Source organism: Fonsecaea multimorphosa (assembly GCF_000836435.1).
Source record: "Fonsecaea multimorphosa CBS 102226 unplaced genomic scaffold supercont1.5, whole genome shotgun sequence".
NCBI classification, from domain to species: domain Eukaryota; kingdom Fungi; phylum Ascomycota; class Eurotiomycetes; order Chaetothyriales; family Herpotrichiellaceae; genus Fonsecaea; species Fonsecaea multimorphosa.
The window spans coordinates 466,307-485,525 of NW_015971639.1; the positions used below are offsets into that span (position 1 = coordinate 466,307).

Here is a 19,219-nt window from a genome sequence, read left to right on the forward strand (position 1 = left end):
ATCAACTTTAACACCCTTCGCACCAATCAAGATGCCTCTCTTCGGACACAAGAACACAGAGCCAACCCCTGCGCAGACAACAGCGCCCAGATACTCAAACTCGTCGGTTGACGGTAGCCCTCGAAGAGGCTTTTTCAACCGGAATCGTTCATCTTCTGCCTCCTCGGCAGACTACGACTCGCATAACCGCCGTCATGGTTCCAAGACCTCTCGTGGATCGACCCGGGGTTCTGGCGGTTTGTTCCACCGTAACCACGAAGACCCGTCTATCATTGGCGCACGGGAGCGAGTCCTTCAGGCCGAGACTGCCGAGAGAGAGGCGGACCGTGCCCTTGTGCAGGCAAGAGCGGCGGTGAGAGAAGCCAGAGAGCGTGTCAAGATCCTCGAGCGAGAGGCTGAGGAAGAGTGAGCATCCCCACCCCGTTGGGAATCTTTTTCAATTTGAACACTGACATGAACGTTTGCAGGGCTCGGTTGGCGAAGATCAAGCAGTCCCAAGCCAAGGACATTTCGAAGAGAGCTAAGCCTCTTGGACGTGAGTATTATTGCTTCCGCCTGGGTTGAAAGCGTTAAAGCGCACACGCTGACAGTCTCCGTTCTTCAGGTCACGACCATTATTGAGCAGCACATCATAGCCCTTCAGCAAGTCTATCAGAACATTTGCGACCGTGTTGTGATTCCAGAGGATGCGATTTGTGATGAACATGTTGCTGGCAGTTGCTATTGAGCGAATGTAACAATACTCTCCTAGATATCCCTGTGTACCATCATGATGAATCATTTTCAGCGATGTGAAAGAGTTGAAGCGGATAACCAAGAATATGATACAAGTTTCTCAATAATGTTTTGTTGCCCCTGTTCTGAATGCATCTCACAGTTGGTGAACTTGAAGGCCGAGGCTTCCCACTGCTACGATTACCTAGGTACCTAGTAGTTTAATTGGCCATTGGCTAAACGATATCAGGTTATCGGGACGTGGCTTGGCGAATTAAAAGCACTGACCCATGACTGGCACTCTGCAGTCCACCGAGTACAAAGGCAGAGCTTGTTACTAGCACCACCCGCAGCTATGGATCCCCCTGCAGCTTTGGTGTGTGGCACTGGGTGGTGCGGTCACCAGTCCGCGTGCCTTTCCTTCGATGGATTATTTTCCTCAGGTATGTTGGGGTCACCGCTGGCCATACCTAGATCTTCAATAACTGCGAGCCCCCGTCTCCTTCATCCTTCTCCTTCCGGTCTCAGTTGTCGGTCTCTTGCTTTGTTGACAGCTTCGATGTGGTTACTCTAGTCCGCTATTTTGCCTGAGGCCCTACAAGATGGCCAGCCAAACCGTTGTCCTGCCCCGCGCCGCCCATTCTGTCACCCGATTCCTTCGTTCTCATCGCCTGCGACGAGATACTGCTCGGGTATGCAAGAGATGTATTGCTATAGGTCAGCGCGGTGAGCAGGATGGTCGTGATCCCCTGACTTTCTCTGAAAAGGCGCCGTTCATGGCCCGCAATGAGCTGTTCAGTCGACGCCATATTGGCCCTTCCCACGAGGACGAGACGGAGATGCTCAAGGCACTGGACCCGCCCGTCAAGGACCTCCAAGACTTCATACAACAGTCTCTGCCGCAAGGGATCCGACAGAAAGCTGCCACTACTCTCAAGGATGGGCAAGGGAGAGACAACATCGCAGGGCGCAATGAAGTGCAAGTGCAGGCCGAGCTGGGAAAACTTTCAGGATTGAACACCCTCACGAGCAATTTCATAGGCGCTGGATACTATGGCACAACAACTCCACCGGTCATCACGAGAAATATCCTGGAAAATCCTGCCTGGTACACCAGCTACACCCCATATCAAGCGGAGATCAGCCAGGGTCGCTTGGAATCGCTTCTGAATTTCCAAACCCTTGTTACCGATCTCACGGGCCTTGCCATAGCCAATGCATCTGTCCTCGATGAAGGCACTGCTGCTGCTGAAGCCATGACCCTCTCTATGAACGCTCTTTCTACTTCTCGACTCAGGGCACCTGGTAAGACGTTTGTTGTCTCGCGCCTCTGCCACCCTCAGACAATTGCCGTCCTGGAGGCGAGGGCGGCAGGCTTCGGCATCAACATCGTGGTGGGTGATGTCCTGGATAACGACTGTCAGCTCGTCAAAGACCAGGGGAGCAACTTAGTTGGAGTTCTCGCGCAATATCCCGACACCACGGGGGGCGTGTTCGACTTTCAGAATCTCTCAGATGTAACACATGCTGCGGATGCCACGTTCTGTGTCGCGACAGACCTGCTCGCGCTGACCCTATTGAAAGCGCCAGGTGAATTTGGCGCCGACGTCGCCTTTGGAAGTGCGCAACGATTTGGCGTCCCCATGGGCTTCGGCGGGCCACATGCTGCCTTCTTTGCTTGTAACGAGAAACACAAACGGAAAATCCCTGGTCGACTCGTCGGGGTGTCCAAGGATCGGCTCGGCAATCGTGCTCTTCGCCTTGCCCTTCAAACTCGGGAGCAACATATCCGGAGAGAAAAAGCCACCAGCAATATCTGTACTGCCCAAGCACTCCTCGCTAACATGAGCGCCTTTTATGCTATTTATCATGGACCAGAGGGCTTGAAAGACATCGCTCATCGGTTATGGGCTACGGCTAAATTTGTTCAAACGCTGATAGAAAAGAACAGCACGACGCTCAAAGTGGTCACGGAAGGTCTTGGTGATGATGGCTCCGTGCTCTTTGACACTGTTACTGTGGAAGCGAAGGATACTTCCACTTATAATGCGATATTGGAACGAGCATCCCAACTTGGAGTCAGCCTGCGAACAAAAGTTCCCGGAAGTAGCCCAGAAAAGCCGAGACTCGGTTTCTCGATTGACGAGACGACCGGCAGCAGGAGCCTGGTCAAGCTGGTGAGTGCTCTTGGGATCAAAAAACCCGAAGTCGACGCTGCCCTGCGAGACTCGCAAGTCCTTTCAAGGGTCAACAACCGAAGTGCCGCAAATACACTACAGAGATCCACGCCATTTTTGACCCATCCTGTCTTTAATCAGCATCGCTCCGAAACCGAGCTACTTCGATATATGCACCATCTCGAATCAAAAGACCTCTCACTCGTACACTCGATGATCCCACTGGGTTCCTGTACCATGAAGCTCAATGGCACTACGGAGATGCTACCTCTGTCTAAGGTCGGCTGGTACTCACTTCACCCTTTCGCTTCCGGTGCAGATGGCTACAAGGCTCTCATCGAGCGGCTGTCCAATAATCTCGCGACGATCACTGGTATGGACGCTGTCAGCTTGCAGCCAAATTCAGGCGCGCAGGGAGAGTTCGCAGGGCTGCGGGTGATTGAGAAATATCAGGCCACCCGAGGCCAGAGTAAACGGAAGGTATGCTTGATCCCTGTCTCCGCCCATGGAACGAATCCTGCATCTGCCGCCATGGCTGGAATGAAAGTTGTGCCGTTGAAATGCGACACGAAGACCGGCAACTTGGACATCAAAGACCTCCAGGAAAAGTGTGAAAAGCACAAGGATGATTTGGCTGCCATCATGATCACTTACCCGAGCACGTTTGGTGTTTTTGAACCGGCAATCAAGGAAGTTTGTCAGATTGTGCACGATCACGGCGGCCAAGTGTACATGGACGGTGCTAACCTCAATGCCCAAATCGGCCTTTGCAATCCCGGCGAAATTGGAGCTGATGTGTGTCATCTTAACCTGCACAAGACTTTCTGCATCCCTCATGGTGGAGGCGGACCTGGCGTGGGGCCTATCGCTGTCAAGGAGCACCTTCAACCATTCCTACCTACTCATCCTCTAGTTGACCCCCATCCCGGCGCAGACCGAGCTAGCACAGCGATCTCTCCGATAAGCTCTGCACCTTGGGGCAGTGCTCTCATTCTCCCTATCAGTTATGCCTACATCCAGCTTATGGGGAGCGAAGGACTGAAACATGGTACGGAAGTTGCGCTGCTGAATGCGAACTACATCATGTCACGTCTCAGACCACATTATCCCATTGTCTATACCAATGCAAACGGGCGGTGTGCACATGAATTCATCCTGGACGCGAGAGGCTTCAAGGAGACTTCGGGCATCGAGGCCATTGACATTGCCAAACGGTTGCAAGACTACGGGTTCCACGCGCCGACCATGAGCTGGCCGGTGGCAAATACCCTCATGATTGAACCTACTGAGTCGGAGTCGAAGGAGGAACTTGACCGATTCTGCGATGCATTGATCGAAATCAGAAAGGAGATCAAAGCTATCGAAGACGGGGAAATGCCCCGAGAGGGTAACGTCCTCAAGATGGCACCGCATCCGCAACAGGATCTGATGCGAAACGACTGGGATCGTCCTTATACCCGAGAGCGGGCGGCATATCCACTGCCGTGGCTGCGAGAGAAGAAATTCTGGCCCACGGTGGCCCGGGTCGACGATGCCTACGGAGATACAAACCTTTTCTGCACCTGTACGCCTGTCGAAGGGTATGAGAAGGAAGGAATCACGGGACACGAAGCGCCCATGCCTACCTAGGAACATGGCCTGTGATACTTGCAAAGGCTTTTTCCATCTCTTCACGGAAGACTTATGCGATCGGAAAGGTACAACGTTGGCATTTTGGAAAAAAGGCTTGATCGGAGTTCAACATTCTGGTCTAGCGAGGGCGCAAACATGAGGGGTTTTTCTTCTCTCTTGAGATTTCCACAGGTACGCTACAAGAAATTCGGCGCAAGCAATGATTCAACCTGCACCAAATAAACACATCCCCCGAAATCTGGTTGGTCCTTTCTGAGTTGGGCAAGTCTTGGATCTCGAATGCGGATAGCACGGTTTTTTTGGGGCCACGGGGAAGCTCGTGCATTTATTTCCAGTTCAACCCCTGCGATTGAGGTGCTTCCAAATGCTCTGCACAGCTTTCGACATGTTTCTACAGATGCTAAAGGCAACTGATGGCGGGAAAGAAAGTACATACAGCACCAACAATACTTGTCTTCAACTTTGGGACAACCGCACCTGAATCACCCACTCAGTCGTGGGCTTCCATCTCGCCAATCGTGAAAGCGAATGTGGGCGCTGTGTGTGGCTTTTCGACGAGGTTTCCTTCCAAAACCACATCCAAGGACCACCTGCAGTAGAGCCGTCGATACCATTGGCGTATGAAAGAAATCTCGTTGCAAGAGCACGTCGTCTTCCCTTCCTCTTGCCTCCCCTCTTCTGCGGCCTTGTGATCGCATCTTCCCATCGTCGGCCGGAGCGGATCCTGTGGAGTTCTTTGAATCTTTTGTCTTTCTCTCCAGCAATGCGACTTTGGCTATTATAGTCTAGTTCTTAACCCCATCGCCCACTTTTCTTCCTGTGAGGGCTGAGAGCCGGGCTCAGAATCGCTTCGCGCCACTCTTCCACTGGCCTGCATCCTCGACGCCATGGGCCACCTTTCTCGCCCCGTTCTCGATACCCGTCAACGCGTTCGCAAGGCCATCTCCCACGGGTTTCCCCAGACTGCCAGTGGCGCCGGTTATGGTTTCGCCGATCCCGCGGCCAGCGGCTCCGGTGACGCCGCCTACAGTGCGGGTCAGTCCGCCTACGGTGTTCTATATATTGGTCAGTGGACGACGGATGCAAGAAACTTAGGGAGAAGACACATACACCGACGGCAGAGGTGACGAACTTTGCAGCGCCCGTGACGCCTTCGTCTGAGGAGGAGGTGTTGATGGGCATTATGTGCGTTTTCCGCGGTTTCTTTCTCTGGGTATCTTCTTGGAAGTGTTGAGTGCGAGCGCCACTGTGTCTGCGTGACTGATGTCGCTTTAAGGGGAGCGAGAGGGAGGATGATATGTGAATGGAGGGTGTCTTGATCGTGGCACGTTGCGCGTACCGTGGTGCGCATGACGATGATGTCATACCCCTCTATCTTGGAGTTGAATCCTCGTATTCATCGAGCCATGTCCCCTGCTCCTACCATGATCCTTGATCCTATAAACCCCTTGTTCCATGTACCCAATGACCGAAGAGACGAGAACGGCGGGAAGCCGCATGGATGCCGCAGGTTCAGGGTTGATGGACTGTGGCTGTGTGCGACCTATGCAATGCAGCCTTGGGCTATATTCGCATTCCGTTTATTCACACATCAGTCTTGAATACTCGAGTTCGAAATGCTGATATTGTCACATCTCAACAACCTCCGCTGGACCATACAGAGTGTCGTCACGTCCCGTCTCGATTATCCTGGCCCCCGTGCTGTTCATCATTCTGAAGCAGACTGTTTTGCTCTTGTGGTTCATCATCCCGAAGCAACCTATTTTGCTCTTGCGCTTCGTCGTCATGACCATTCCTGTTCTCAGCCACAGAAGGACCATTTGCGGATGCAGGGTTCTGGACATCCCCAGCAACCTCAACGTCGTCGACGATGGCGCTCTTAATCTTAACGGACTGGCCATCTGGAGAGTATAGACCCACAATGTCATGATTCTTCAGTTTGCTCTTCTTCCCCACTGGCACTTTGACCGCTAGCTCTGCTTGGGATTCAGTGGCCAGCGGGGCCTTGTGCAAAATCGGATCCGTCTTCGAGTCGATGAGCTGAGCGACTGCTTGCCAGGCGTTGCCCAGACTTGAGATCCTGGTTTGCCAAAGGAACGCTGGCAAGACAAGGCAAAGAACAACAAGCAAGTGGACTCCCAGGACAATTGTGACTGCGATCAATCCTCGCTTCCTGACTGGAGCCGAGGCTTGGACGTACGGCGATGCCGTCACGGTCGAGGGGCCGTTGAGTTGTTGCACCTGCTGGTAATATGCCAGCTCGCTCAGGACGGTCACAATGCTTTGCATAGCAAAAGGCAGCGAACCCCCGGCTTGGAGAATCTCTTGAACGAGCCCCGTGAGTGATGCATCAGCATAGTCATATGACATCTGGGCAGACCACATCCCCATGAGCTGATAGCTCTGCCACAGTAAACGCGTCCAATTGCTACCAAGGTCATAATGGAAGACATTGCTTTGCAGCGAGCCGGCCATGTTGGCATAGTCGGTGATCCAGCTTGTCTGGGTGACACGATTCTGCGGCACAATGTAATCACCAAAGTCGGGCTCCGGAATCCAGGAGTCTCTCCTTTGGAGGTTCATGGTATTGCGGGCGCCCAAGTTGGGCGAGTACGTCACCGCCCCAGTTTCACGGTCTTGTCCCAGTTGTGCTCTGATGGCGGCGAATTCAAAGGCTCGTGTGGCTGCGTTCCATGACGGCGTGAGGTCCGAGTGGTTACCGGACGAGTCGATCTTGACATGGAGATCTGCCGTGTCAAAGGCCGTGTAGCACACGCTGACGCTCAGATTGAGGGTTGCATCTTCCGAATAGATCAGATCATACCATTCGTTCTTCTGCCCGTGCACGCTATAGCCCACGGGCGGAGTGCCCGCGCCACGGAAGATCCCTTGATTAGGATCCTCCCCAGGAATAGCTTCTGCCCAGTCCGCCTCGGAGCCGGACGAGACATTGATCACTAGATACGCGTTGCCAAAGGAATAGTTTGGGTCCCCCACATGCGTGTCCGTTCGAGCCTCCAGACCGGGAACCTGGAATTGACTCTGCAGGAGGAAGGGAGTGGCTGCCATGGCCCCTGAAGGCTGGCAAGCAACCAGCCGCCATTGAGGAAACTGAGCTTGTGTCGTCTGAAAGCTTCCGTTGCTCTGCACTACTGTCAGGGGCACCATGCAGGCAATCACCCCAGGGCAGTTTCCCGAGTCACATTTGAATTCTGGAGAGGAAACTGGTTCCAGGCCAAGATCACTCGGATCATAGCTGCCGAGGTCGATGGTGAAGGCAGTCTCAAAGGCCAACGACTCGTCTGCATAGTGCACACGAGGGTCAACGAGTGTGGGTCGTATACAAACAGTTCTGGCATCGAGAACCGTGGCCAGACCGTCCCACGACGCCACCATAGACCGAGTCTGCTGGTCTACTATCGGGAGAAACGCTCTCAAGGTCAGGCCAGTATCGTCGACTCCGTCAGGCAGGTCTTGAGAGGCCGGTTCGTGGTATTCGGCAAAACTGACGTACGACTGGAGCTGCTGGGACCACGTGGAGCCATGGGTCACGACTGGAATGTCGCCGTCCTGGTCGTATTCAAAATGTGTTGGCAACAACTTGGTCTGGCTCGAGGCCCGCGAGACCACGACGTCGACGTCGGAAAGCAGGGCAAACGAAGTGAACTGGATCAATGCTGTTGTCGAGGCCAAGATCGCGATCAAGAGTGGCCATAAAATAGTTCCCCACCGCCGAGGATTGAAGCGAAAGGCTTTCCAAAGCCACCACACAAGCATGTAAGGACCTCCATTCGCGTTTCGGGTGGTCGATACGGAAGCAAGGTTGAGCAGGAGAACAGCCGTGTGCTCCAGGGCCAGACTGGCAAGCATGGCGGTCGCAGCCGAGGCATGGAAGGACACAGACTGTCTGATTGCCAGCGACCATAACGCGATGAACCTGGGGGCCCAATTTCGATCGATAATGGCTCGCCAAAGTGAGATATGATCGCTTCCCAGCCACAAGAACCACAGGAATCCAAGGCTCAAAATGATGAGGGCGAGGCCAATGCTGAGGGTGCATGTCGCCAGCAAGCCAATTTTGGCATACGAAGAGAAGTAATCCTTGCGTGTCGGCTGCTCAGGCGCGCCGGATGGCTTCTCTGTGACTGAAGTCGAGCCCGACATTGACGATGCAGATACCCTCAATAGCGACAATCTGGGACCACGACAGAGTGAGGCCGCGATTGTGCCAAAGTGGCTGTATTTCAGGAGGGGTGCAAATCCCTGAGTTCATCAGGAGGAGCAAAAGACAAATCCCGAGCCGAACATGCCTCGAGGAGCTGAACTGGGTGGCGTTACGTGGAAGCGAGCACCTTCAGGGCACGAGACATGATTGGGCGTGGTCCCAGGCAGAGGCTTTAGAACACGAGAGGTCTCACATTGAACAGGCCCTGCTTTGGAACCGGAGACCATTGTATAGCAGGCTGCTCCTGAGATATCGACCTATCCAGTTATTGCCTCCTCCATTTGGAAGACACGCCTGCCAACCCTTCCGGGAGCCTCCCACCGCCTGGTTCCTTGATCGAAACCACGCCTCAGCCTCACGAGCTCATATTTGAACGTTTGATCCGCCTGATCAGCACCACTCCTTTCTTCATCTCATCGAAATCAACCATGTTGGCCCTCGACCTACTACTACTCGCTTGCGCTACGCTGGCCGCGGGCCAATTCAATTGCACTCAAGCCAACACGGCCTTCTGCGAAACCCCAGTATCCGGTGTGACCACAGACTACATTATCTACCGTTGCTTCTACGACACTGGAACAGCAACACCCGGCAATTGCAACGACGAGTAGGTGAAGCGCTTTCGTGGACATCATTACTAGCAAGATACACAGTTGACATGGCCGCCGTACAGCCTTGCCGACGTTCCGCCCGTTGGGCTCAAATACGCCTATTGCTGGGAGTCTTCCCCAACTGCTGGAGATGCGCAATGTACCTATAACTGTGTGGCCGTGACTGCTGCCAACGGCACGACGTTTTATCCCGTGGTATGTGTGCCAGGCTGGAAGTTCCCGACAAAGTCCTTCGGAGCTCACCCTATTGTACAGGGCTGCAACAAAACAGCATCCACAACAAGCACCACTCTTAGTGCTATTTCGAGCGCGGTGCTATCCTCTTCGAGCTCCTTAAGCTCCTTCGGTCCCAGCAGCGTCTCCCAGACTAGCTCGGCGACAACGACATCAGCTGCTCCGTCGCATTCTACCTCCAACGCGGCAGCAAGTTTGGGGAGAGCGAGTGTATGGCAATTCCTCGCGATGGTGGGGGGAATCCTGGTCGTTTAGTGTTTGGGTGATATTGACACTCATTACGAGAGGGATCTCGATCGAGCAATTTGCCAGGCAGAGAACAATACTTAGTCTGGCCCCTCAAACAGGATCTTGCGGCTTTCTTTTTGGCTACCCAATAACTTGCATGGCCTGGAATTGGTCGACGTGTTCGGCTGGGCTAGGCCTAGACTTCAGCTCAGCCTGATCCCCATCAGTCTGGGAAGTAGCTCGTATTGGCTTGTGCGTCGTGGGCTTGCATATACGAGTGCGCTAACGACACTGAGAGTCTGGTGATTGCCATGGCTTGTGATATTCTAGGTAGGGGGTTGTAACACACGGCTGAGTCCTAACTCCTGATGTCCCGTGAGGCTCCCAAGTCCGTTCATGACTCCCCTGGGCTCCAGCCACCCCATCCTTCTCGAACTCCTGCCCACCCACACACACACATGGAATACTCGGAAAGTCCCTGAACAGCCCCCTTCGAGCCCAAGGCCCAATGCCCAAGGCAGACACCTGTTCCTCAGCAGAACTGGCTGAACTACCTACCGTAGACCCCCGTGTGGCCTTATTTGGCGTTTTCACTAGTTCTCCCCGGGCTGTACACCCCGTATGCAAGCTACCTACCTAGGTACTTTTCTCGAAAACAGCCCCCAAGAGGCGTTTTAATTATTTATTGGGATTTCCAAACTACCCGGGACATGTCTGGCGACTAATTACGAGGTAATAACCTATATAATATCCACGTACGAGGTAAACGCGGAGGACCGTATTGATTGAGTTTTCGATGAGCCTTGAACTCTTTTTTGCCTCTTGGGTCGGGCCGTTGGGTGAATAATTACTGATGATATACGAGGTATACGAGGTATTTACCGAGTACAACTTTTATGGGTAGCGGGGAAACCTGTTTCAATAATCCATACATAACCGATCAATCAGTCAGTCTATGTACCGAAAAACCCAAACGGAGACTTATAATGTTTTCTATTTTGCTATTCTATTTCACACGGACTAAGAATCTGGGCAGTTATGTATGTGCTGGTGCGGACATGCATACATAATGTGTTTGGGAGGTTGATAATTGTATATTCTATGTGAAGAAGAAGAAGAAGAAGGAGGAGGAGGAGGAGGAAGAGGAGGAAATTCTTTCTGTGTTCACGAAAGAAATGTCCGTATCTTCTCGTGCCCACAAGCGCTGCCTGGGTCGCTGAGCCCATGTTGTCCGGCATTGAAGGGGATATAATCAATACCCAGATCGCCGACCAAGGCGCCGAAAACCTATAGACTCTGTATATCCGAGTATGGAGGTGGTCACAGCCTCGACTGCTTAGACGAGGAAAGCGGCCCCCGTTTCCGTATGGTCCACAAGACCTGCTGCGCTGAAGTTAAGGCGTACATCTCTCTCAATATCTTTCCTCCCCATCTTCGACTCCTTGGTCATTGCTTTGCTTACAGGTGTCTTGGTCCACTTCCTTATCCCCGTCCCAGCCCGTCTGTAGGGGCATTGTCTCCAGGTCCTTTTCAAGATCCGGCTTGCCACCAGTGATAATGCTCGACTGTGGGTGCCTATGCCAGAGATGTTTGACCGGGTTCCTCCCTTTGTCTTGCGTGCCGGGAACCGACTTTCGCGTGGAGGTCAGGGTCCTCCACAGATACCAGCTCAAGCACAATACGACCACTATGGCACAATAGGTCGAGATGATGAAATGAGACCCTACTACGTCCGAGGGAGCGGTTCCGATCTGTCGATCAACAACCTCAGTAAAGCCTAGAACGTGGCCCTGCCGATCTAATGCTGCTATGCGGAGGTATCGTGGCATGTCTGTCGCGAGTTGAAATGAGGTTTCGAATTTTGATTTCTTGAGAGACGTCAAGTCGCGGTACGAGTCGTTCTCAGCAGTCGCATTTAGACCTGCCTGCATCTCTGCCTCCGTGTCTGCACGGCCCTGGAGGACCCAGGTTTGCACCTCCGTCGCACCATTCCAACTCACATATACCTTCCCGTCTCGCGGTCGGAGGTACACATCTGGCGGTGCCGAGGGCTTCCCAACCCACGAAGAAGAGCGAAATGCGCGGTATGATTTCACCCATCCGAACGCCCAGAAGATTGAGGGTGCAAGGTGCACGTCACATAATATCTCGCCGCGCGCGTCAAATTCCGTGTACGCGGGCACGTAGCCCCAGCCGACAAGCGCGTGGTGGTCCCTCGACTCTCCCAGAAGTTGGATTGACCCCTGGCTTCCCACGAGCCGGTGGTCCGGGTGCACGTATTCTCGGACAAGGCTGGCCGTCATTTTGTCGACATCCAACGAAATCACGATTCCGCGACTGTACTCGGCATTTTTGGAGAGACTGTCATATTTCCCATTGTCGAAGAGTGTAACAACAGTGTTATTCTCGTGCATCCTCACATGATGCTGGAATGAGAAATTCGTCGCCTTACCCTTTGACAGGTCAGTGAACTGGTTCCTTTTCCCGCCCAAGATCCAGAGGATGTCGCCCTGCGGACTGATGCATGTAACCGTGTGCATATACCGCGAGGAGACGTAGTAATTGCCCGTCTCCTCGTCCTTTGTGACGCTGTTGATGTGGAAGAAATCCCATGCCGTCTCGGGACTTTCGCCGATGTGGGAGACCTTGCGGCCCGAGGAATCTGGACGTCGCCCTTCGGCCTCGATGGTGTGGAAAGTATCTGGGATGTCGTAGTGCTGTGAAGCACGCCATTCGAAAATCAGCGCCCCTGTCTCGATGTCGATTTCCTGAAAGACACTGTCATAGATCCAGCCTTGTTGCCCGACAATTCCAAAGGCCGAAAGGTTCGCTGGCGTCGGGTCGTAGATCGTCATCAACGCCGTGCCGCCATTGCGCGTGATTTCGAATTCGTGCAAGTCGCCGCTCAGGCCATTGGCGGGTTTCACCGTCTTGTATTCCTGATACGAGGAATCCAGCATCACGTACGAGCCCGTGCCGAATGTGCCGGTATCCGACCCTGTCCAGAATGTCAAATAGTTCCGTCCGCGATACTCTTGGACCTTGAAGTCCATGGCTTGGCCGTACTTGTCCTCCGCCCATACCAATTCGCCGCGCGAGTCTATGATCAGGGGACCGGGTGCAGATACCATGTGCCCCCGGGGCGACAGAAAGGTTGACCCTGACTCGTCGCAGCTGTCGTCCCAACGTACGAAATTCAAAAGGGGCGCCGTTCGCGACCAGGATTTGAAGGTTTGCTGCGGGTACGGACCTAGTAGACCCCAGTCGTACAGAAGCGATGAATATACCCTGCGGTCGGATGCCAGTGATTGCGCGTTATCCGGCAAAATGCAGAGGAAGAGGAACAGGATGTTCTGATAGAGGAATGAGAACTGCCACATCCTGTCTGCTCGTGAAAGCGATACTGTCAACGAGCGACAGCGAGAGTGCTCTGCGAAGATAGAAGGAGGAGCGCAAACACATGAAACTTTTGAAGCGTTCATAGACTCATGTTCCGCCTTGCAAACGACATCCAACTCTATAAGGTACTCAGGTCCAGAGGTAATCAGCTGCGTACCGTACCTTGAACTCTGCAGACGCTGCGGGGCGGTACCTAGTGGTGCCGCGCGTCTTCGACAGGATGAAAAGTCGCAAAGTGCCACAGATTCAACTATACCTGTGGGCTTCCATTGTTGGTCCCATCGTCAAACACCTGGCAAGAATCGTGACATTTTTCCGAGACTTGACCACGTCATGTTCCACGGTTGACCTCAACTGCTCAAAAGGGTGGTGGACCCTACCGCAACCTGGAAGATGGAGGCGATGCATCGTGTGGCGCAATGAAGATTGCGCATGGACGTCCTCCCAGTCTATCCAGGCATTGAGCGCCCGCCCTTGCATAGCAGAGACAGGATGGTGGTGACGGCCAAGGGTTGGCTCGCAAGCATTTCCGACGTCGGTTACAAAGGTGTCGCGTGTCTGGGTACTGTTTCTGGCTATTGAGAGGCTGTGGGTCTTCACGGAAACCACTTCGACGTATATCCTTGATTGGAGGTCTTGGCTGAAGGCCAAACGACCCATTATTCGCTCATTGCCGACCACATCAACGTGTTCTTGCCGATCAACGTCCCGGATCATCCGTGTCTCCCGCACTCAGAGCCAAATAACCCGTGCCGCGAGTATCCTGGCTGGGTCTAAATTGCTGGGTGACGATGATAAGAAGAGGCATCTTGATAGAGCTTGTGCACTCGATACAGCAGAAAGTACTTGGCGAATAAGAATTTCGGACCCATAAAAGCAGATTGCCAAAATGGAACATGGTGCTTGCGAGGACCAGTGTCCGAGGCCGGAATCCTTGGACATTGCAAACCTGCCAACAGCAACAGACGAGCGAGTCTGTTTTCAGGGCCCCAGTCGCCCAGCGGTCGTTTAATACCAATTATGCCCTGCCTCGCCGCGCTTTTCCTTGTTTGGATTCATTGAAACCATCTTCTGGCCGGGTATTTGGTCCACGGTGAACTGTGATTCGAATACTCCAGAAACTGCACGCTTCCCGAGGGCCGCAAATGAATCGAATTCTGCTTCCCCATTGCAGGCTGCCCATTCCAGACTCTTGGGTGAAGATCCGTCTCCGAGATCGCTCCACCGAGTTATAACAATGGCATGCTTGAATAATTTCATTGGATCGCTTTTGTCCTCCTGCATCCTCAGTTCAATAAGATATTCCGTCGGGCATTCTGGACACCGCCGCATGGGACGACATTCAGAGCACAGTGTGATGAGGGGACTGGGCCTGTGCATATGATATTGTACCTTTGCCGCGGCACCGGCGATACCACTCCCGTCCGGTGGTTTGGGAATGTGGCTCAAAGCACATTTCACAGAAGGCATGAGATTGCCATCCCTCCAATGAGCGCACACTGAGAAATACGGATGAAAATTGTCGCCGTGGGAATAGAGAAGCCTCCGGAGCCCTGCAGGCGGGAGTGCCGGGGTTGCAAATGCTGAGCTGATCACCCGAACAAGTAGGTGGCCATTGACAATGGCATAGCGAACCTGATGAGACCACTCTCCATCTCGGTCCTTGTATCGACGCGACATAGTGTCAATGTGAATACCGTGTTCCTTCGAGTATTTGTGCGCCCGCAGAAGGAGTTGGACGAATGGGAACGGCAATGAGCGACCGACTGTGATCCTCTGCCGCGACACTTTGTTCTCGGCATTGAAGGCGTTGGGACAATTGAAAATAGGATTTGAGATGTTGGTGGGACGTAAAATCTCTTGTCCTTTTTGTGTCCGGATGTGGTATATCCCACAAGGGAAGCACAGTAGGTGATCCGGCAATACCTGATCCAAATATGCAAGGAAGTCGGCTTTTGCGTCACGATTCTCCGGCGCGTTCAGGATTGTCCATACTTCCGGCCCAAGTAGGTTCCGGAATGGCTTGCAAGAGAGGGCAAGACTTGCTCTATCCGCTGGATCCAGGAGTTCCACTACTCTTTTCCAAACGGCGTCCGGGAGTCTGGCCTGGAAATTAGTTGCGGGTTGTGGCGGGATTCCAGCAAACAAGAGATGAGCCTTTTCAGCGAGAGAATCCTCTGATTCACGATGTGCTAGACTGTGCAGCATTTCTGTATGGTCTTTTCGTTCGCCGGTCTGCGCATCTCTTTCCCACTCATCGGCAACAGTGATGGCAGGGAATGAGGCTTGTCGAAACGACCGAGATTGATCGAGACTGTTCTTCTTGGACCCTGCCCTAGAGCTTCTAGCGGAATCGGCGGGACTTGATGTCTTTCTGAGGCGCATGGTGAGGGTTGCAGACTTCTGGTCGAGCTTGACCTCGTCAAAGCTCAGGCCGGAAACGGAAGCATCTCTTGAACTCGACCGGCTACCAGACCTTGACTTGAAAGGGTTGAAGAAGCCTAATGAGCTCTTTCTAGGGACCGCTTCAGTCATCTTGGCGGGAACCACATCCTCAAGTCTTAGTGGTCTAAGTGGGTGTAAGGGCTAGAATTTTCACAGGTATCATCTGGTCAAGGCAGGCAAGTACAGAAGCAGCGACATCGACCAAGCTGGAACGTCCGGAGGTCAGTGATTAGAGCACAGTACCACGCGCGGGTTTCACGAAGGGAGGGTTATATCGGCTTCTTGTAGGGCCACCAAAAAGGGTACTGCATTCCCATTTGCGGAAGAGGTGGAGGAGGTCAAGAAAAAGAGGAGGCCAGCGGAAGCTGACTGACTAGGTCCTTGAATGGCAGCTGAGTTGATCCAATGGAGAGAGAAGCTATCGAGGGTGAAAGATGCAGGCGTCCCGTTGAAAGCCGCCGCAGTCGGAGGCTGTCCAGTCAGCAACCGGCATCACATTACATAATCTGCGGTCTCGTTCCACCGTCAACAAAGGAAAGTGAAAAGATAGGGAGACCTTCAGACAGACAAGCATCAAATATTTCAATCGACAGGGTTGATGCCGGAGTTCCACGCAAGAGGCCGTAAGGGCCCGGCCAAGCGATCAAGCCATCGCAGGATCAAGCCATGGCGGATCGCTAGGATGGGCAAGCGCAAACTCGGCAATCAGATGTGGCGCGTGGAATTATGACGGCACGCATTTCCCCTGGATATACTAAACAGTAGAGTCGCAGAACAATCAGCTACAAGTACAATTCATAATAGAGGAATATGAGGCGGAGGAAATAGAAAGCGGTGTTAGCAAGAGAGACAAGCCACTGAAGAGTAAACCGTTTTGCCTCCATCCGGGCAATTTGTAAACATCCATCGACGTTTCTCGAAGTCACCGCGCGTCACTTTTGTGCCTTGGGCCTTGCGCTCTGCGTCCTTTGAGGCCCAACTTCATTATGGCTTCTTCTCGCTCCCCACTCCCTTCCACGAGGTCATCTTTACATGTCAACAATCTAAAATCATGTCTTCACAGACAGAGCCCCTGAAATGGTCGGCTCAACTTGTTGTTGCCCCAGCAAAGCGCGGTCTTGCGGGCGACAAGATCACCTTGCCACAGTCTGCCCTCGAAGCCTTGCTCGCCGCCGCACCTGTCGTATCGGTCTCGAATCCTGCGCAAAGGAACCTCACTTCCTCCTTCGATCCTTATAATCCCTATTCTTTTGCCGCCGAGCGCCGTGCTCGCGCAGCCTTCGGAGACCAACAACAGCAGCTCCCGCACCCTCTCACTTTCCGCATCGTCAATCCGCGCAATGGAAGAGCTGTGTTTGCCGGTATCCGGGAATTCTCCGCCGCTGATGGCACCATCGGGTTGAGCAGCGGTCTGCAAGAAGCCCTTGGTTTGCAAAGCGCAGCGTCGTCTGCTTCAACCACCCGCGAGAACACTCCGAGCGAGGACGTAATCATGACCAATGGCACAAACACTCCTAGAGGACCAACAGTCACAATACAGGCGAAGCAATTGGATAAAGGCACTTATGTAAAATTGAGACCTCTAGAAGCAGGGTATGACCCTGAAGATTGGAAATCGCTGCTCGAGCGTTATCTGCGGGACAACTTCACTACCTTGACTCGTGGGGAATTGCTTGTGGTCCCGGGGGCACGCCATGAAAAATTCCGTTTCTTGGTGGATAAATTCGAACCGGACGAGGACGGGGTGTGCATTGTTGACACCGACCTGGAGGTGGATATTGAGCCACTGAACGAAGAGCAAGCCCGTGAGACGTTGAATAAAAGGCTCGCAAAGAAGAAATCCGTGCTGGAATCACAAGAAGGCAATTCCACTGGGGGACTGCTGGGTCTAGGAGCCGAAATAGAGGGGAAAGTGCTGCCAGGACACTACGTGGATTATGAACTGAAAGACTGGGATCGAAAACAAGATCTGGAGGTGACGTTGCAGGCTGTGGATGACAATGCCACTCTCGACCTCCTTGTCAGTCCATTCTCCTCACGTCAACGATCTAAGCCTCGAGAGGACGAGTACGTCTTCGGCGACTTGAGCACACGACCAACAAAGCGACTAAAACTGTCCCATACCAGTGTCGACCTTGAGGACGCGGAATACTTGAGTATTGCAGTTCACGCCTGGAGAAGTCAGCACGACGAAGTTGAGAATACAGATCAGCCGATCCCGTACAGCCTCAAAATCAAAGCAGGCACTGGGCGAGTCGAAACTATGGAGACTTCGGCTCCAGACCTCTCTCCGGACGAGGTGATATGCAAAAACTGTCACCAGGTGGTTCCCAAACGGACGCTTCCGCTACACGAAGCATTTTGCTACCGAAATAATGTTCTTTGTCCGAAATGTTCGGCCGTGTTTCTCAAGAACTCCGATGCGTGGAAGAATCACTGGCACTGCCCTCATGACGAGGAACACGGGAACGATTCATTCTCGCGTCAGAAACACGACTCCGTCTTTCATCCGGAGACGCCGTTACAATGTCCCCGTTGCGACTTTCAGGCTTTTAACCTTCCGATTTTGGCCCACCATCGTACAACGACTTGTCCAGGGAAGGAGATTCTCTGCCAGTTTTGCCACCTGGTCGTCCCTCAACAAGGCCCTGAGGATGCTTCGTTCACAGATCCTGAGGTGCTGATGTCAGGCCTTTCCCCTCACGAACTCGCTGACGGCGCCCGTACAACCGAGTGTCATCTCTGCAATAAGATCATTCGACTACGGGACATGAAGATGCATCTACTCCTCCATGATCGGGAACGCTTCTCCAGACCCAAGCCGAAGCTTTGCTCGAACCGGATCTGTGGTCGGACTATTAAGCCCGAGGATGAGTTCAGGGTGCAGAAAGAGCAGCTTGGCTTGTGCAACGAGTGTTTCGGCCCGCTATACGTTACGAGCTACGATCCCGAAGGGAAGATGCTGAGGCGAAGAATCGAACGAAGACTGTTGCAGCAGCTAATAGGAGGCTGCGGCAAGCCTTGGTGCGGCAATGAAGATTGCAAGACAGGATATAAGCATTTGCATGGCGAAGAAAGGATTGTGTCTGCCAAGGACGGTCTAGCCATCGTGAAACCTATCATTGACGATATCTCTCGTGGCGTTACGTCGTCCATGGTTTTTTGCGTTGACGAAGCTAGCCAGTCACGGAGGAACCTCGCTGCCATGTTAGCCAACGAGGGCAACTACGAGCTGGAATGGTGTGTCAAAGCACTGCAAGAGGAGAAGGGAGACCTTGACCGAGCAAGAGAGTGGCTTAAACACCGAGCTCCACATATCGGCGAGGTGCTTTCTTGAGGCCAAGACGCTGACATGAATATTGGCGACAACCACGCCGAGAAGTTACTCAGCCATCTAAAAATTCGCTATTGTTGAAGCTACGACCAGAACTGTGTATCGCTATCCCTGGAAGCCAGTTGGTGCGTCTTCTCCAGTGGTTTACATCGAAACCGTATATACATTGAGCGGAACCCTTCCGCCAAAAGCAGTCATCTGTCAAGCGACGAGGTCTTCG

The 19,219-nt window shown here is 53.1% G+C and overlaps 8 protein-coding genes across 8 annotated transcripts; 4 read left to right on the forward strand and 4 right to left on the reverse strand.

Annotated features, from left to right (window-relative positions):
• Nucleotides 1–31: 31 nt before the first annotated feature.
• Nucleotides 32–564, forward strand: Z520_03379 (uncharacterized protein; the record flags this gene model as incomplete). Its single annotated transcript, XM_016773890.1, has 2 exons — nucleotides 32–405; nucleotides 468–564. 2 exons carry the CDS (start codon nucleotides 32–34, stop codon nucleotides 562–564), a joined length of 471 nt encoding a protein of 156 aa, XP_016634836.1.
• A 752-nt stretch (nucleotides 565–1,316) lies between these two features.
• Nucleotides 1,317–4,520, forward strand: Z520_03380 (uncharacterized protein; the record flags this gene model as incomplete). The annotated part of the gene is made up of 1 exon (XM_016773891.1): nucleotides 1,317–4,520. The coding sequence occupies one exon, from the start codon at nucleotides 1,317–1,319 to the stop codon at nucleotides 4,518–4,520; it is 3,204 nt and encodes a 1,067-aa protein (XP_016634837.1).
• An 842-nt stretch (nucleotides 4,521–5,362) lies between these two features.
• Z520_03381 (uncharacterized protein) lies at nucleotides 5,363–5,705 on the reverse strand (the record flags this gene model as incomplete). The annotated part of the gene is made up of 2 exons (XM_016773892.1): nucleotides 5,363–5,578; nucleotides 5,634–5,705. The coding sequence occupies 2 exons, from the start codon at nucleotides 5,703–5,705 to the stop codon at nucleotides 5,363–5,365; spliced, it is 288 nt and encodes a 95-aa protein (XP_016634838.1).
• Nucleotides 5,706–6,191: 486 nt separating this feature from the next.
• Z520_03382 (uncharacterized protein) lies at nucleotides 6,192–8,687 on the reverse strand (the record flags this gene model as incomplete). Its single annotated transcript, XM_016773893.1, has 1 exon — nucleotides 6,192–8,687. One exon carries the CDS (start codon nucleotides 8,685–8,687, stop codon nucleotides 6,192–6,194), a length of 2,496 nt encoding a protein of 831 aa, XP_016634839.1.
• Nucleotides 8,688–9,176: 489 nt separating this feature from the next.
• On the forward strand, nucleotides 9,177–9,730 carry Z520_03383 (uncharacterized protein; the record flags this gene model as incomplete). The annotated part of the gene is made up of 3 exons (XM_016773894.1): nucleotides 9,177–9,355; nucleotides 9,422–9,554; nucleotides 9,656–9,730. The coding sequence occupies 3 exons, from the start codon at nucleotides 9,177–9,179 to the stop codon at nucleotides 9,728–9,730; spliced, it is 387 nt and encodes a 128-aa protein (XP_016634840.1).
• Nucleotides 9,731–11,233: 1,503 nt separating this feature from the next.
• On the reverse strand, nucleotides 11,234–13,201 carry Z520_03384 (uncharacterized protein; the record flags this gene model as incomplete). Its single annotated transcript, XM_016773895.1, has 1 exon — nucleotides 11,234–13,201. The coding sequence occupies one exon, from the start codon at nucleotides 13,199–13,201 to the stop codon at nucleotides 11,234–11,236; it is 1,968 nt and encodes a 655-aa protein (XP_016634841.1).
• Nucleotides 13,202–14,228: 1,027 nt separating this feature from the next.
• On the reverse strand, nucleotides 14,229–15,755 carry Z520_03385 (uncharacterized protein; the record flags this gene model as incomplete). The annotated part of the gene is made up of 1 exon (XM_016773896.1): nucleotides 14,229–15,755. One exon carries the CDS (start codon nucleotides 15,753–15,755, stop codon nucleotides 14,229–14,231), a length of 1,527 nt encoding a protein of 508 aa, XP_016634842.1.
• Nucleotides 15,756–16,716: 961 nt separating this feature from the next.
• Nucleotides 16,717–19,002, forward strand: Z520_03386 (uncharacterized protein; the record flags this gene model as incomplete). The annotated part of the gene is made up of 1 exon (XM_016773897.1): nucleotides 16,717–19,002. One exon carries the CDS (start codon nucleotides 16,717–16,719, stop codon nucleotides 19,000–19,002), a length of 2,286 nt encoding a protein of 761 aa, XP_016634843.1.
• Between the last annotated feature and the right edge of the window lie 217 nt (nucleotides 19,003–19,219).